This window comes from Osmia bicornis, chromosome 10 (genome assembly GCF_907164935.1).
Source record: "Osmia bicornis bicornis chromosome 10, iOsmBic2.1, whole genome shotgun sequence".
Taxonomy (NCBI): Eukaryota; Metazoa; Arthropoda; class Insecta; order Hymenoptera; family Megachilidae; genus Osmia; species Osmia bicornis.
Window position 1 is genome coordinate 8,386,072 of NC_060225.1, and position 17,665 is coordinate 8,403,736.

The 17,665-nt window shown below is 40.1% G+C and overlaps 1 protein-coding gene across 4 annotated transcripts; it reads right to left on the reverse strand.

The window, feature by feature from the left end:
* Window positions 1-803: 803 nt before the first annotated feature.
* LOC114876274 (sodium channel protein 60E-like) lies at window positions 804-17,352 on the reverse strand. Of its 4 annotated transcripts, none has more exons than XM_029187551.2 (22): window positions 14,511-17,352; window positions 13,884-14,092; window positions 13,579-13,799; window positions 12,906-13,086; window positions 12,686-12,763; window positions 12,462-12,603; window positions 12,243-12,377; window positions 11,942-12,171; window positions 11,330-11,874; window positions 11,107-11,195; window positions 9,160-10,607; window positions 8,739-9,054; window positions 7,470-7,586; window positions 7,041-7,199; window positions 6,650-6,946; window positions 6,404-6,558; window positions 5,821-6,307; window positions 5,369-5,688; window positions 4,884-5,243; window positions 4,424-4,804; window positions 4,110-4,341; window positions 804-2,994 (listed from the first exon to the last, which is right to left on the reverse strand). In XM_029187551.2, the coding sequence occupies exons 1-22, from the start codon at window positions 15,936-15,938 to the stop codon at window positions 2,914-2,916; spliced, it is 7,611 nt and encodes a 2,536-aa protein (XP_029043384.2). In that variant the 5' UTR covers window positions 15,939-17,352; the 3' UTR covers window positions 804-2,913. The 4 variants fall into 4 exon arrangements, with proteins under 4 accessions (XP_029043384.2, XP_029043383.2, XP_029043381.2 ...); XM_029187550.2 differs by having other exon boundaries at window positions 2,948-4,341; window positions 9,160-9,602; window positions 9,672-10,607; XM_029187548.2 differs by having other exon boundaries at window positions 2,948-4,341; window positions 14,511-16,774; window positions 17,106-17,351.
* Between the last annotated feature and the right edge of the window lie 313 nt (window positions 17,353-17,665).

The following is a 17,665-nucleotide window of genomic DNA, read 5'->3' on the forward strand; positions in this document are numbered from 1 at the left end:
ACGAGGATCATTAATCTATTTACAAGTTTGATCTAAAGGAACGTTTCACTGCTCTTTCATTGAAATTTTCTTTGTCTGACGAATCATTGCAACGCTAATGTAATATTTTCTGCTCTGTCTGTTTGCCTGCTCCTTCGTTATCCTTCCCTCGGCCCCCATTTTCATTCTTTTCATTGTTCTTATAATTTTCATCATTGTCAGATGTTTTAAACGTTAAACTTATTCTTTCTCATCTATGGTCAATTTTCTAACAGTAGAATAATTTCAATACTAAGCTAAAATTGAAATTATTAATTATCAACGATAGAATATTCACCGTTAAGGATAAACGATACCAATTATTTTGAAATTGTTACGTTTAAGTTTACGAAAAGCAAATCTTGCAAAAACGTAGAAGAAAAGAAAAAAGCTAATTGCTTTCACGATTTCGATTGTCATTGACCCTGTACCAATAAATGTTTATCATTTATCATTATTTATTAATAAATTTTTCGTTAAATAAACGCTTTTTTCTTTTCACTCAAACGATAGAACGTTCGATTATCTTTTTTTTTTCTTTTTTTCTTTTATACATATTATTGTATTATACTGCGTGAACAATATTGTCACTTTGATTATTTTTTATCAAAAAACGTGAGAAACGTTGAACGAACTGGAACGAACGATCAACTAAACGATCAATCGTACGTGCCAGCATTTTTTTTTTTAAAGAAAAAAGCTATAAATTGCAATAATAATTGAATAATTACTCAAGTGCAACCTGACAGTGTGTTTTAAGTACGCGGTAGGCATTTTGAGCAGACTTTATCCTATCGAATTTTTATTCACACAACACGCACGCAGCACGCAGACACGCAGAAAAATGCGCAGAAAAGCTATAATATCTAAAAAAATTGTCGGGTTCCCACAGGATACCCGATCGTGATTGTACAATTTATTTTATTTTTTTTTTTTTTCTTTGGAATTTCACTATCCTCAGGTATTGGGATAGCAAGGTCATGTATGTCCAGTCTCTTGTGTTTTGGTATATTTATAAGTACCTATAGTATTCTAGACGTATCGCGTGTAAACACGTCAGTTACGAATTAAGTACAATATATTTATGCCTTTAATTGACATGATGCATACATTTACGCTTCGTGTCCTGCAAAGATCACATTTCTGGAATTGGATTTCTTTTTTTCTTTTCAAAAAACATTCAATTTTGCTCTTTGTTGAATTTCTATTCGTATGATTCATTAACATTTCTTCTTTTTTTTTTTTCACATGATCCTCGATGCTATATTATTTTGTAATTTAACACGCGAAAAACAGATTTATCCAAGCATTAAGCATCAAATGCTAAACTCTAAAAGTAACGTACCGTCGTACGTTCTAGCAAGAGGTTTACATAAATTTAACTCGTACCATTTTTCCTCGTACGAATACATTTCTTTTTTTTTTAATATGAAAATCTAATATACATGTTTATACTTCTGTATATGTATATTAACTCACAATCGTTTTTTGTTTTTGTTTTTTTTTTCTTCTAATAGGCACTAGAGGTCGACAAGAGGTCGTGGCGTGTTAATGGCAATAATTATTTGTGAAAAGGAAAATTGAAAAAGGTAAAGATGAAAATCTATCCTCATCTAAATCAATAAGTTTTCTGTTCTTATATGAGAGATCTAAATACTAAATAAACAACTAAAGACGGACTGATAAGGTTACAGTAAAAATGTAACTAATTACTACAAAATTCGTTGTTCCTTTCTCTCATTTTTTTTTTTGTCTTCTTTTTTATACTTTGTGCTCTTTCCCATCATCTCTATCACTTTCTTTCCCTCTCCTCCTCTTCCTTTCCTTTTTTTTTTAAATCTCAGCTTTCAATTTTATGTTATATGCACAGTTGTTTGCGATACATGTTCCTTCGTTACTTTGTTGCACAAATTTAAGACGAAAAATTATGTCAAACGCGAAAATTATTTATACATATTTATACCATAGCCAACTTTTGAATATTCGATCTATTATCGATATGTATATCTATCGAATTCATTCGATACAGTGAACAAAATTTAAAAATGAACAAGAAACGAACAATTTCTGTATATTATTCGAATTAATTACCTATATTATTCAAATAAAAGAATATTCGTCATTTTCGAATAATTTTCGTTTTATTTGTAATTATCATTCGAATAATATGTGCAATTATTCGTACAATCTGTCAAATTAAATTCGTTCCGTATTTAAAACACATAACGCGAAAAACATTAAAGGGGCGTAGCTACCTCTTCTGAACATGATCCAGCGTTCAATAATATTAACAATAACCAACAATATTTGTATATTATTTAACAGATTTCTTATTCTGTTGCTCGCTAGCGATCGACTTCACGTTTTCCACTTAAATGTAGAAATTAAAAAAGATGTAGAAAATTGTACTTGTAAAAATTTGTGAGTAAATTCATGTGCAAGTAATTATTTATCCTTATTTTAATTTGTGCAAGATTAAACAAAGAAATGGTGTACATTTGCTTTGATATTAATTAAGAAGAAAATATTGACTTGAAAATATTGATTAATGGAAAGCTTAATATCGATCACTAAGCTGTTCAATGGAACGTGTCCAGAAGAAAAAGCTTTTTTCTTCTCTTTTCTCTTTTCTAAAAGGTACAGGACGAATCTCACAAAATTGTACGCTATAATGTAAGCATGTAACCTCATTACGTATTAGGAATACTGTAATGTGAATAACTTTTTCGGTTAAGCCGAACCTCCACATATACATTAATGTTCTACGTTAACTGGCATCGCACAGGAAGTCGATAGCGATACTAGTAAAGCTACATTATTATTTTTTGTTTTTTTTTTCTCATTTTAAAAATGTGAAGAAACAGTGATATAACATCGTTATAACATAATCGTTCATTATTTTGGAAAATTCGCGCGTAGTTTTCCTCTTTCCATCTTCTCTTTCCCTCTCTTTTCCTTGTCCTTCTCGTATTTTTCCTTCAAAACAATTATAAATTAAAAATTCTATACTATTCGAGGCAGTATTATTCTCTATTTTTTCATTGTAACTATTATTAATTTGTCTCATTAATATAGCGAGTAGATTCGTGAATCTAATCGAGTGATTTAAGTGAAAAAGGGATCGGAGTTTCAAGCATATCTCGTTAAATTGGTCCAATCGCTTTCTTAAAATTGTGGTAGAAGAATCTCGGTATCGAATCAATTTCAAATATTCGAGCTATACTTTCGATTTGAATATTATACCTTTACCGCGTAAGGAAAAAGATTTTAAGCTCGTTACCGAACGATCGTTAAAAGATTAGAGTTATTCGCTAAAGGTGCGCGGATCGTCCCCGAGTTACCAGAACTTTGGGACGGGACGGAAAACTTTTAAACTCTGCCCATTTATCACAAACGAATAAATAAATAAATAAATAAATAAACAAATATCACAGTATCGAGATCTCGCCAAGAATTTTCCGTTCCGTCACCATTCAAAGTTCTGGATCTCGCGGGCTCCTATTACTCACTAATATAGGATTCAAAATGGCTACCAAGATATTGCTTTTCTAAGAAGAGAAAGAAAGGTATACTCGTGTCGTATTTGGTGTCGTTCGGATAAAATTGAAATATAAGAATAAATACGTTTATAAAGTTACAAAGTGTAGATAGATTGTAAGAAATAATTGTCAAAAGTATTCTAATACTTCAAGTGAATCCTTTCCAGTATGTTCTAGATGGAAACAGTGAAAGGATTCCGAGATGAACGATGAGATAAGGCAACCACGTCAAAGAAAGGGGGAGAGGAGAAGGAACCGGATTAAGTATCGAGGTTACCGTAACGCGATAACAAAACTTGCTGGCTTTTCAAGCCTAGCCTCTCTCTCTCTCTCTCTCGTTATACACTGATATTCGAAAGGGGGTTGGTGTTTGTTGAGCGTTTAAATGGTCTAAGATCAACTAGCATTTTCCGGTTGCGTGTCTCGGTATTCTTCGCTCTCTCTGTGAACGAGAACATGTACGACCGTAGCGGCGGATTGTCGTCTAAGGAGTGCTGGTCTCGAGGGTGGCGCTGTATTCTCTGGACTGGGTTCCGTGACAAGTATGCTTACGTCGGTTGATTCGATTGGCAGCGGGGCTGGTTCAGTAGCTGGTTGATGTTTCTTTCGAAGGCTACCGCAACGTCTGCTAAATGCTTCTTTGATATCGCGATGTAACGTGTTCAGAGAGAGCGTTGTGACACTCGGTGGAAGTGATCTGCGCTTCGTAGGAAGACTTGGAACTTCCTCGTCGGGATAACTTTCAACGGCATCTTGTCGGCCGAGGGTCGGTCCCGCGAACGATCTACAAATAATCGTATAAACATCGTTACAATCTTATCTTGTTGGAAATTTTATAACGGATAGAAATAGATTGACGCGCAAACCTGGCGTGTAGATCGGAGGAAGTAGCACTAGCATTAGAGGAACCGACAAACGATTGCTGTTCGGTGGTTGGTGAGGGACGGGATACGGTCAGAGCAGGAGGAGGCAGGTCCTCATGAGTACCGGTGGCGCCGGAGAGCAACAGCAGAGGCAAATTTGGAAAAAGCCATGCCGAAGCGGCACCGAGCTCGCTGAAATCGCTGGCGTCGCTGGCCCTCGAGGACTTGCGGCTACTGGCACGGCTACCTCTATGTACATGCAAAAAAGCCGATACTTTGCCACTCCATCCACCCCCGCCCCTACCCTCATTCCCAACACCAGGGCTTGACGTTTGGGTCTGTGAATCCACCTCTTGAGCAACCCTTTCGCGTTCCTTCTTTGCCCTAAACATCGTTAAGTACACGTTATTTTTATATCAATAACACAACAACACGATTAATGTAAGAAAAAATATAAACTCACATTATATAATCCCTGATAGTACTCTGAATCAATCTAGCAGCTTTGTCCTGACGTTTCCACATTCTCGTTGAAGAAACAATTTCAAGTTCTTTACGAGTAGGAAATTGTTTCTTGAACTTGATGTCCATCTGTTCCTGTAACTTTCGGAAATCCTCGGACTCCTCGACGTGTCCAAGAACGTGCTTGACAAGTGCGTGCAGAATGTCCAGACAATGAATCTTATTACCCTTAGCGATAGGAAGATTGAAGCTAACCAACGCAACCATGTTGGGCTTCGATATTCCTAATGGTGGGTCTAGGCTCGCTATGAAATCGCTTAATTGCGAAAAGTTTATGAACTGTGTTGCGTGCGGATCATACCTACGAACCAACCATCGTTACATAATATTACTACACTATTCAAACAACTACAAATTAAAAAGAAAAACTATGTATATATATATATATATATGTACACAATTAAGATAAAAATAATGGATTCTTACTTGGACCATCGGATGTAGAACATTTCTAAATCATCCTCGACGATACCGATCTCTTCTTCCTGATGGGCCTGATTAAAGTTTTCAAGAATGATGGCGATATACATATTGATTACGATCATGTAACTGATTATGATAAAGGAAGTAAAGTAAGTTATTGCCAAGAGAGGGTATCCGCAATTTCCGTTCATTTGTCGGCTAGTCGGAGTCGGATCGCAATCTGGTGGTTGTACCATCAGTGACTCTAAGACGTCGTTCCAACCGGCTGATGTCATTAACCGAAATAATAATTGCATGCTTCTACCGAAAGTTTCGAAATTTACCTAAAGAAAGAAGAAAGAAAGAAATAGAACGGAATAGACCGGCAAAGATCCGTACATAAAAAGACTTTCAAAGATGAGAAGATAAGAAAAGTTACGTTATAAAAACGTAGAATTTAGACAATTGATTCTTACCATATCGTCAAGAGCGCCTTGTTTCTTAACATGACCAAAGACCGACATGCCGATAATGGCATAAATAAATGTAATCAAGGCTAATAGGGCACCGATGTTGAACAGCGCTGGAAGACTGACCACCAGAGCGAACAGTAGTTTTCGAATACCTTTAGCGGCTTTGATTAGCCTCAAGATTCGACCGATTCTGAACACTCTCACGACTCGCAGGAGCGTCGGGGACACAGGAAAGTCTACCATAATATCCTCCATTAATATTCCTAAAATCGAAGCGAGTACCAGAAGGAAATCGAACAGATTCCACGGTACGGTGAAATAATGATATCGAAGTCCTATTATCTTAACGATCGCTTCTAATCCGAATACAGTCGTGAAAAATGCGTTCGACACCTCGAGGACGAAGAAAATCGGATGCGGCTGACCGTAATGCTCGATTCCCATAGTCAGCATGTTTAAGAATATCAAAATAAAAATTGCTATTTCGAATCTGTAAAATAACAAAAAAGAAAAATATAGGAATCGTTTCACAGGTTCGTAGGATAGGTATTAGATAGACAATATAGTATAGGTGAATTCAATTTACCTGCGGGAATTCGATAGGTCGTAAAACATTGCGAGGATTTGATTCATCGGACGCTTGATCACTTTTTGCGGCTTTTTACGGCCGAGCTTTTTCATGGCAGTGTAGTAGTGCTTTTGACTTTCGGTCAAAAACATTTCTAGCACCCCACCTTCGTACTGTAAATTGGAACATAACGGGATCGAAGGAAGGAATACGTTTTATCCATTGTCTAAATTTCAAATTGTCTTATTTCCACGCGACACCTACCTTTTTCTTCAACATGTTAAAGTTGTCTATAATAACTCCGATAAATAGATTCAGTGTAAAAAAAGAGCCGCAAACGATGAATATCACAAAGTACAAATACGCGTAGATATTTGCTTCTCTTTGAGGCTGAAGATCTACCCCTCTTGCATCTACTGCGTCCTGCATTACCTCCATCCATCCCTCGAACGTGGCTACTTGAAATAGGGCCAAGTACGCTATCCCAACGTGATCAAAAGTGATTTTACTATTTTCCCACGAGTAATTTTTTCGCAGACAATCGTCCCTCGTATCAACGATCTATGAATCAATTATTTATATTCGAGTTTTACGTTCATCAACCAGGGTGCCGCGTTACGTATACTGTGCTTTTTAGATGTTTTCGTATACTCACCGATATATCTAACAATTCACCGTACTCGTCAACGCATTTAAAAAATTTCCCGCCAAAAAATTGTACACCCATTATAGAAAATATCAGCCAGAACACGAGACAGACGAGGAGCACGTTGAATATACTAGGTATCGCATACATCAACGCGTTCACTACGATCTAGCAAATAAAAAAAGAATACAGTACTTTCTAGTTTATCAAGCTCTTTGAAAAATCTCCTATAGTGATTTAATTATTTGGGATGTGCTGGTTGCAGGGATTAGGGGCCTCGGGTCGGATCGGAGAAGATCGGGCGAGATCGGGCGGGATCGGGCGGAGAACCCGAAAGCATATTTTCCCGCTCGATTCCGTCCGATTTCAACGATCTGACTCGCGGCTCGGATCAGGTTTCGGTTGATTCTCTATTAACTTGTAGTCTACGAAGCTTACCCTCATGCCTTGCCATCTCGATATCGCTCGCAATGGTCTCAGTGCTCGTAGAGTTCTTAAAGATCTTAACACTTTCAAATTTTCGTTCTCTTCTATCAACAGACTAAATGTTGATACCTGTTCAAGAAAAAATGCCAAGATGTTCGCGTATTCTTTTTAACAGATCAATTAATATTCTACTCCTACTCTAATATAATCTATCTATCTATCTAATGAAAATAAAGCATACCATAAGCTTAATGAAAGAAACAAATACTATATTCTGCAAGAAATTAATTGAGTAATTACTTATGTTGTTTGGATACAATTAAGCTGGATCATAAAGATGCGTCAGATGTTGAGGCAAAGTGATGAGTGAAATGTTTTGAAGGTAATGGAATGATAACGATGGATTTTTAATTTCTTTCAAGGTTCTCCTTGAATTGAAATGTGATAATTAAAAAGCGTGAGAGAGAAATGGGGTTCAGGTGCATTAGAAGCAACGTATTAATTTTGCACGTACCTGAATCCGTAAGGCGACACGTATAAACAATTCAGAAAAGAAACGCATAGAAAATGAAGAAAGTAGTGACGGTAAACAGCGAAATCGTAATTACGATGGTTACGATTGGCGGAAACGAAAAATTCTCCATGCAGCAACGATGGATATTAGATTTATATCACATGCGCTTACACGCATATACGTTTTGCTTGCACACATATATATCCAAACAGACATACACACCATGTACAATCAGATGCAATATAGGCTTTTTATAATTAAAGGGAAGTGTAAAAGGAGAAGCTCACTAGTTGCCTTTGGCTTTAGGAGAAATCAAGATTCCAAAACAAATAGTCTAACGCGAGCTCTGAAAAAGAGCCCCTTCGCATATACGACATAAAAAAGTAGCTCAAATAAAATTTATAAAATTAACATTAAACCTTGTATAACTAATTTAGATTTGCATTTACATCGATTAATATTCAAGTCGTCTTATGGGGGCCCCTAGGGGGGCGCCTAGTCTGCTTAGACCCAGGGCCGGCCCTGCGCTTCTCTTTTCAGGATTACTTGAAGATCAGATTTAAGAAAAGCGTGTCAAATGTTTTGGAACTCGACTTCTTTTACTTGGGAAAGCCTAATCTACGCTTATGTATAAATAACATTGGGAAACAAGGCAAACGGTGTGGTGTTTCCTCTTCTCCATTTCCCTTTAACTAAACCATGCCTAAGTTCCACGTGATTGTACATAGAAAATCAATTCATTTCTCGTATGTAACAGCTCTACTTACAAAAACGATTATAAAATCCAAGATAGTCCAAAAACTGGTGAAATATTTGCAGAAACCCAGAGCTAGCCACTTGAGTAACATCTCAATACTAAAAAGCGCACAGAAGCCAAGATTGGTCCAATAGAGAATTTTCTTCAAAAAAGGATTATCATCTAGATAAATATCTTCGAAACAAAGTGTTATGGAGGATGCAAAAATGAAAACCAATATCATCCATTCAAAGCCAGGTGTATCAACGACCGATAGAACTATCGTTCGTAGTCTGACCCATTTTTTGCCGATAGTCGTTGCAACGCATCGATCGATGCAGGTACACCTAAACATATAACATTTATCATTGTTAAAAATCATGCAATAATGAAAATAAAAAGAAAAAAAACGATAAGGGAGTAAGGAGGAACGAGAGAAATTAGTTTCTTACTTCTGGTAACACTGTCGTGGAAAACAATCTTGCGGTTCCTTACGACGATTGTTCCTTCCAAAACCAGGAAACGATCCCATACCATCAATGTACTTTCCTTTACTGTCTCTTCTACCACCTACGGTCAGTTCGTCTACGTAACTAACCAGGGCATGCCATGGTCGTTTTGGTACACGATCTTCGCGTTTTGGAAAAGGATCCTCTTGAGGTAGCATCGCTATTCTTTCCTCAGCCGGTGCTTTAGTCGACGAGTCTTTTGTAATCTCGTGCTCTTGATATTCCTCTAAATTACTTTCCTTCGATTCGGTTTCTTTTCTTCTCTTCGAATTACCTTGGTCGCCGTGCGATTCCTCGGTTCGTTCCTCTTCGTCCTCCTCCTCCTCCTCCTCCTCCTCATCCTCGTCTTTCTCCCATTGTTCGTATTTCTGCTTCTCCAACTGAGACTGAGAGTACACCGAGTCGTAAGTAAAAACAGGCTGATTTAAACTTTCTTGATAAGATCTATTGTATACGTTATCTTTTGGAAGGCTGAGCACAGTCTCTTGAATAGCGTAGTTAGTCTCGTTGTCGGATCTATCCATAACGCGTCGGACAATCTTTTCCAAACGTGCATCCTCGCCTCTGCTCTTCGTACCCCCTTGGGCAAAACGCGAGCATTTGTTCTTACGTATGATGGAACGTATGCGATCGAACGATCTTGCGAGTTTCGAATCTTCGCCGACTTCCTCTTTCTTCTGTTTCAGCTCCTCCGAGTTGAAACTGTTGAGCAGCAAAGCAAGGAAGAGATTCAGTACCATAAAATTACCCATGACAAGAGCTGGCAAAAATATGGCGAAACAAGCCTCGGGTCCGTCTTCCTCTTCCGCTCGCATGCAATCCCACAGAGGCTCGATCCATTCGCCGCAAAGTATACGAAATATCATCATGAACGAATGAAAGAAATCGTTGAAGTTCCAACGCGGTACCGGGTCCGGATAAAACTTGTCCAATGTATAGTCTTTGCTGAACAATTGCATGCCGATCACGGCGAATATATAGATCACGATCACCAAAACCAGAGTCAGGTTTCCAAGTGCACCGATCGTCGAGATGATGATACTTAGGAGGACCTTCATCGTCGTCCATGACTGGGCCAATTTTAATACTCGAAGAAGTCTCAGTCCGCGTATCACAGAGAGACCGTCTACCAGCTCGAAGGTAAGATCTATCAGAGACGCTGACACTATTATCAAATCGAAATTGTTCCATCCGTTGGCAAAGAAATCTTTGCTCAACGCTAACAGCTTCAGTAAACATTCAAAGGTGAAGATACTGGTGAACACTTTGTTGCCGATGTTCAGAGCCTGTCGTATAGACTCGCTCATCCCGTGGTGTTCCATCGCCAGGAAACCGGTGTTCAGGACGATGCACAGCGTGATCGTTAACTCGAATAGCGGATCTCTCACTACCTAGATACGAGTCATTGGTCAATCGAGAGTCAACGCGTTTGATTATTGCTTTCGCATGCATCAAGCTTTTCTATCGGATGATATGGGACAGATATTTAACCCTTTCGCTCCAGACTGCTTAAAAAATATTAGATTTTTTAAGTATGCGATAATTCGTGTCGGCCACGTTCAAATTACGCGTGAAAGGAGCGCTCGAATCCCTTCGGCGAGCCTCGGGACCGTTCGGCAAATTTCGACAAAGATCGCCGAACGTTGCGGCGGCGAAGACGAAATTCAATCAGTCCGTTTCCGACGCTGGTAGAGGGTACACGTGCAGCTCTACGTTTCGTCTTCTCCATCCAATCAAATAAATATTTATCTTCGTACGTATACTTTAGAGCGAATGAGTTAAAATACGAAAAAAAGAGATGCAAACTGGGTAACGAATATCGAACTTGCCGAATACTTGCGTTCATTTCGAAGACATTCCTCTGTCCACGATACTTTCTGACATACCTACCTTATATAAACAATTCTGAAATCGTAGCCAACCCTCGTAATCTACACAGCATTGAATACACTTCTCGCAATTTCTATCAGGAAGATCATCTATGCACAAACAACGTGTTATTAGAAATCTTGCGAATCGTTCAAGTACAGTCGTGCCACGATATCTGCGCTATAAAATTCAATTGAAACTGTGGCACGACTGTACGAATAACGAATAAAATTTACTATCGTACCTAAAATAACAATATGCGACAAATACTCTGGGGGCAGGGTGTACATTTGTTTCTTTGTTTTCACACCGTTGCACTTGAACACTCTGATCTCTCGCGTAGTTCCGGTACCGAGAGAAGCAGAAACGTTTGTAGAGGCACGAAAACCACCGGAACGGGAAGGTTGTGATTTTTCTCGGTCACCTTCGGCCTCGTTATTGATACCGTTTCTCGTTCCTGTACTAGATTCGGCATTGGCATCGCCATTATTGTTAGTAGCTACTTTCTCGTGCCAGTCGGATCTAGATTCTTTATTGTCCCGCCTATCGTGTTCCTCTACAGACGTTACGTCGTCGGCATCGTGGTCGTCGACCACCCCTGAGTCGTCCAACGACGATTGTTGATTACTGTTGTTGCTTGCCTGACGAGAATGAAGCATCCCACGATTCGGTGCCAGCCTGTGAACGGTATTGTTCTCTACCGTTCGTGGGCTGACGTTTTGGAGAGCTAAATGAGATGGTCGGACATTCGAATGCCTTGGACTTGGACTCGGGCTCGGTGTTACCGATCTAATTAAACGTAAGAATCATGAGAAAATAAAAATCTAAGCAGGTTTTATATTATCCCAAGTTGTACCTGCTTGGCACAGAACCGCTTCTATCTTGACCAGACGAGCTTGAACCAACGTTGCTTTTTCCTCGTCTTCTTCTTCGCGTTTTCTTACGCGTGTAACTACTTAGAAGAACGCCTTTCCTAGCATCTAATTTCTTTTGTTTCTCTTTAGCAAGTGTCTTGACGTTGATTTTTGTCGGGTCGAAACTAAACGTCGAGTCCTCGCGATGGTCGGTTAAATCTTTCCGTCTTTCCTACAAGGTCGGATGCAGATTGAAATATTTGGAATATCATTTAAGAGAAAATTATGAAATTTATCTTATACCTCGTTCGTTATTTCGGCTTCCTCTTCGTAGCTCAGTGCAACGACCGCGAGCATTAGATTGATTAAATAAAATGAGCCAAAAAACACGACCACCGTGAAGAACGAGACGCTGATAGGTCCGCACGCCGACAATACCTGAAAGACGTCGTGCAGATGCGTGACACAGGTAGAGTATGTCATCGGTTTTCAATGGTTTCATTGTTGAAGGAAGGTATATACCTTATTGTAGACGTCTTCCCAGTAGTCCAATGTAATCAACTGAAAGGTGGTGAGCATTGACCACAGGAAGTTGTCGAAATTTGTATACCCGTGGTTTGGATTTGGGCCAACGCAAAGGCAGATATAGCTCTCGTTGCAGTGCCTGAAAGGTGAAGTTTCTTTGTGTTATAAAATCGAGATGTCATATCAAGTTAGTTGGCTGTCACGAACGAAATTTGGCTAACCTGGCGCCAGTTGCGTTACCGCAAATTATTGGTTCTTCATCTTCGTTGAATGCCCAGTTGGATGAGTTCCAAGTCCACCTGTAGGCGAGACAAGATACTGGTTAATGCCTCTCGAGGCTCAACAAGCTATTGTTTTTTTTTCTTTTACAAGCGTGTTCATCAGGTTGCTACATATCAAACATTGTTCTAATATTAATTCGAAACTTAAGATCATACGTACTCGTGCCAGTCGATTTCTGTATTATTAGACTCCAAATTTTTCACACATTTGTTTCGAAGCTCGCCCATGTAAACTTGCAAGGCGAACAATGCAAAAACCATCAGACAAAAGATCGTGAGCGTCATTACCTCGGCAAGTTGCTTAAAACTATGTAACAATGCGTTGATGATGGTTTTTAAACCTGCAAAACGTGTTGAATAAACGGTTACAATTGTTCTATTTTTTTAAAAGGAACAGAAAATGGTCGGAAAATGGAATGCCACTTGGAGCAAAAATTCTAGAATATTTAACCCTTTCGCTACTAACGGTGACATTAGTCACTTGTTAAATTTCACATTCATTTTTAACTTTGGTAGAGCAGAATATTATTAAATACATTGGTATCAATTTCTATTTTATTTTATATCACGAGATTATTATTTTGCTATTTTTATTTTTTAACTGCGTCTGCGTTAGGATTGCCCCGTACCGGAACAGCGCATTCGCGAGCAAGTCCGCCGTAGCGAAAAGGTTGAAAGGGTTGGAGGTATTTAGCGCAAGACGTGGAGGGGCGCCCGAAGCAGCAGACGGGAACTAGGCCGCCCTACGGGCAATTTCGATTGCATGCTTGATTTAGAGAGTTTATATTTTATATATTAAACAAGTATGAACGTTAATTTGTCGAGATTCTTACCAGGCAAAATTGAAACAGTTTTGAGGGCTCTCAAAACTCGAAATGTTCTAAGTCCAGCTAAATTTCCTACTTCCATCCCTATAGTTGCATAGCCGCTAGTGATCACTACGAAATCTAACCAGTTCCATGGATTTCGCAGATAAGTATACTTATTGAGCACAAATCCCTTGGCTATTGATTTTATTACCATTTCGGCCGTGTATATAGCTAAGAATATATATCTGATAAAAAAAAAAAAAAAGGAATAAAACGTGTCATTTAGGGGTTCAATCAGTTAGAAAAAGAAAGAAAAAAAAGATGCTTACTCGGCTTCCTCGATAGTTTCCGTCATGGCGAGGAAGGCACAATTTAATATTATCGTAGCCATGACCAAGTAATCGAAGTACTGATTCGTGCTTAGGAAGATACAATACCGTCTTATAGGATTCCATGGAGAAAATATGAACCAACTGCTTGTTGCCGTAAATCTGTGAATGTAATTCTTACGAAACCTCTTCGATACCACGCAAAATGTCTGAAACATAAAACAGAAATGAAATCATTTTATAAATTACAAAGAAGTTCTCTAATTCGTTCGTTTATTTATTTTTACAAAATTATAGCAGGTAGCTCTGATTATTAAAATGGCCGCCATTGTTATCGGCGGCCATTGCTTCACATATCGATAGTGCGATTTGAAACGTATGAAAACAGGGTCGAACCTGGGCCTAGGCAGACTATAACACAATTTTACGTCTAAGAATCAAATTAGAATGCAAATCTAAATTAGTTATACAAGCTTTAATGTTAATTTTATCAATTTTATTTCTGGTAATTTTTCGGGGACCCCCGAAATCTCAGGGCGGCCCTGTATAAAAGCGTGGGGAAATAAGTCAATTCAATATTCGTTCTTATTTCCATAGAAAATATGCATAAAAAATGTAAAAATTTACCTCGTCGTATATAAAGTTGTCGATTTCCTCGAGTGGTCTACCGTAAAGTTCGGTCGGGAAAGGTTCGTATTTGTTTGGAAGCACCGCGCCATCCTCAACGGACATTCGTCTCTTCGGTTGAAAGCCATAATCCCTGACGAGTTGCACGGTTCTGTTTTCCAACCTGTCGAGACTTTCCTTCGTAAAGAGCTTCACTGTTTGCTTATTGTTTCCAGTTGGTGTCTTAATAGACGATTTACTGGTGGCAGTACCGTTTCCGGTTTCGTCCCTTCCATCGCCGGAAGAATCGCCGGCAGTTGTTACTCGAGGTGTACCGATAGGATCTACTTGAATTTCTGCGCTTCCGGAATCACCGGTTCCGGAATCGGCCGATGCGCCGGCAGCCGCTGTCAAAGGGGGTCTTAATCTTGCTACGTCCCTGAATCTCGAGGTTACCTCGTCCGCGGACTTTTCGATTACCACGTTCGATTCCGACGGCTCCTGGTGATCGATTTGCCTCGATCTACCGGTACCAGAAGCTTCCTCGCGGTCGACAATCGAAGATTCGAATCGATTCTCTGATCTCAAACGATCGTCTCGTAACGCGTATCGAAGCTCCGTGTCCAAAGAGGAAGATCGTCTATGACGCGTTTCTTCCGCGTATGATGACAAAGGATACGAAGGAAAAATCGGCGACGGGGTTTCACTATTTTCGTACTCGTTTCCCCTATATTCCGGCGGACTGAGGCCCGTGTACGGTGGTGGGGATGGCTTCTCCACCTCTGGTGGGGATATCACGTGACATTCACTAGTTTCACTGGCGGGCGATATGAGTATCGAAGCAGAAGCCGAGGGAAAAGTCGAACTACTTTCTTGACCTCGCCTACCGGCATAATCGTTATTCGATACTTTCGAATTGTCAACGTTAGATTTCATCCACGCCGTTTCATCCGAACGCGGGAACTCGAGTAGGGATCCCCGAAGAGAATACGCGTCGGTAACACGCGCGACGCGTTCCTCGTGACGTTCCTGTTCCCTCGCGCGAATTTTTTCCGTGGACGACGACGACGACGATCCATGGTAATCCCTTCTGGGTCTGGACTCGTAACGAAACCCGCTAACCTCCTCTTTCCTCGATGGTTGCGGCGTTCTCGATATCCCGATCCTCGAACGATCCAAAAGCTCGAATTCTTCGGGAACGCTGGTAGGAAGGTTTAAACTTCTTTGACTTCCAATCTCTTGCGTCGATCTCTCAAGAATATCTCGCGCGGTACCATGAGATCGAGTAGTTTCTCCTGACGAGAATCGAACGGGCTCTTCTCTGAAGAGGTTCGTCGCGTAAAGGCCCGCCACTCGAGGTCGATTAGCGAAGCCATTGTCCTCGGAGCTGTTGCTCGGAGGGTTGGGAGAACCTTTATATCCCTCACGGCCAGCTTGCGAAGGTATCATTGGAATCTTTGGTTCCTCGGCTCACCGGAATTTGTAGCTTTCATCGTTGCGGGTTTCCTATATAGAGCTCGTCACTTCGTTCGTTTTCCCTTAGTTACCTTCCGTTTCGCTCCTTTCGCTCCTCGACGATTTCCTAACCTGTTCCTACATTACTTTCTTCTACGTTATTTGTCCTATATAATTGAAACACATAATACTGTCTTTAAGTAGCTCTTCCTCCTTAGGATCCTTTAATATACACCACGATATACGGTGGGAGGGCAGTTTCTTTCAATAGCTTGTTCGTGGCTCATTCCAAGTCCACGGTCTCCTATGTTTCGACCCTCGCGAATGCTTCCTGCTGGTGGTTCTTTTGAAATTTCAAAGGATGCAGCTGCTATTGACTGAGCGCGAGCTCGAATGTGTGTCGCGGTACAGTATGTATATAGATTCTTCTTTTTTCGTCGATGACGATCGTGCCACTGTGACGCGTTTCACCACCAAGCGATAAGAAAGTCGAAAAGTAAATCGAATCCGCAAGAAACGATTATGTGAGAAGGGAAAAAATCAGAGGGTGAGAGAGAGGGAGCAAGAGGCAGAAGGAGAAAAAGGAGAGCTATAAGGTTGAAGCAGGAGAAACGTTGCAGGATTTCCCTTGATGTTTCGTTGCGTGTTTTACTCTTAATCCGGTCTGTCCTGCGATGTCGTCCCCTCGATATCATTCACACACGATTCCACAGTTAATTGCATCGCGACGTTTACAATGATATCGAACAACAATAGGATGGAAAATGACACAAAATCAATCGGTTTCTTGCTGGTCACTCCGTATAGCACTGGCAGGCCATAGTTACCACCTGTTTTATCCAAAGTGTTACGAACATCTCGTCCTCGACATCGTTCGAACGAGATGACAACGATGCGACGATGAACGATACAAGGTGAGGGGAAAAAAAACGAACGAAGGTTGATAAGATAGTAGGTGTTACGAGTGAAAACAGAGACGGGACAAGGGTGAAACGTGGCCCATATGTAAATATAATTGGTGGGTAAGAAGAAGAAGCGGTAAATAGAGGAACGGATTGATAGGAAATAAATAGACTGGGAAAAGATAGAAACGAAGATAAAGGAGAACAGGAATGGAAACCGTGGTGCACCCTTGTCATATATTGTTCAGTGAATTCTCACTCGAACAAGGGGTGTAAAGTCACAGACGTCTCCGACGAGAACTTCGACGATACTATGGACGAAGTCGATTCGTTTCGCGCGCGCGCGTATTGAACGACCGAGGGAAAACAGTCTTTCAGGTCTCTCTTTCTCTGTATAAGCGAATCTATCCTAACACGTTATTATACGTTACATGCACACGCGCATCAGGGGATATCGCTGCCGCGAAACTAACTAGCGAACCACCAGCCAGCACGAACTCTTCGCCACTGTCGACCATTTCTCCCACCACCTAAATACCAACTAACCCCTGCAGGTGATATTGCGACCAGTGAACGTCACGGATTCTACCCCGTTTCCACACGTACCCGACACTTTTTCTCCCTTTGGGATACGTAAACAATGTTAATAATTAAACGATACCACGATTTCTTAGCAATTTGCCAAAGGACCTGATTTCCATTCATAATCACCCGAATTTATTCCAAGTCACGAAACTGATTTTAACTACTCTCGACTTTACGATCGACTCCCCTCTGTTGCTTCAATTTCCGGAAATTTCGTAAAACATTTTTTTTTCC

What these genes read in the sequence shown, in the direction of transcription:
- LOC114876274 (XM_029187548.2), bottom strand. Translation starts at nt 15,938, where the DNA reads ATGATACCTTCGCAAGCTGGCCGTGAGGGATATAAAGGTTCTCCCAAC. An exon ending in GGTAACGCAACTGGCGCCAG is followed by an intron (nt 12,604 to 12,685) that starts GTTAGCCAAATT and finishes TTCACCTTTCAG; the next exon opens with GCACTGCAACGAGAGCTATA. An exon ending in TTAACATGTTGAAGAAAAAG is followed by an intron (nt 6,559 to 6,649) that starts GTAGGTGTCGCG and finishes TCCAATTTACAG; the next exon opens with TACGAAGGTGGGGTGCTAGA.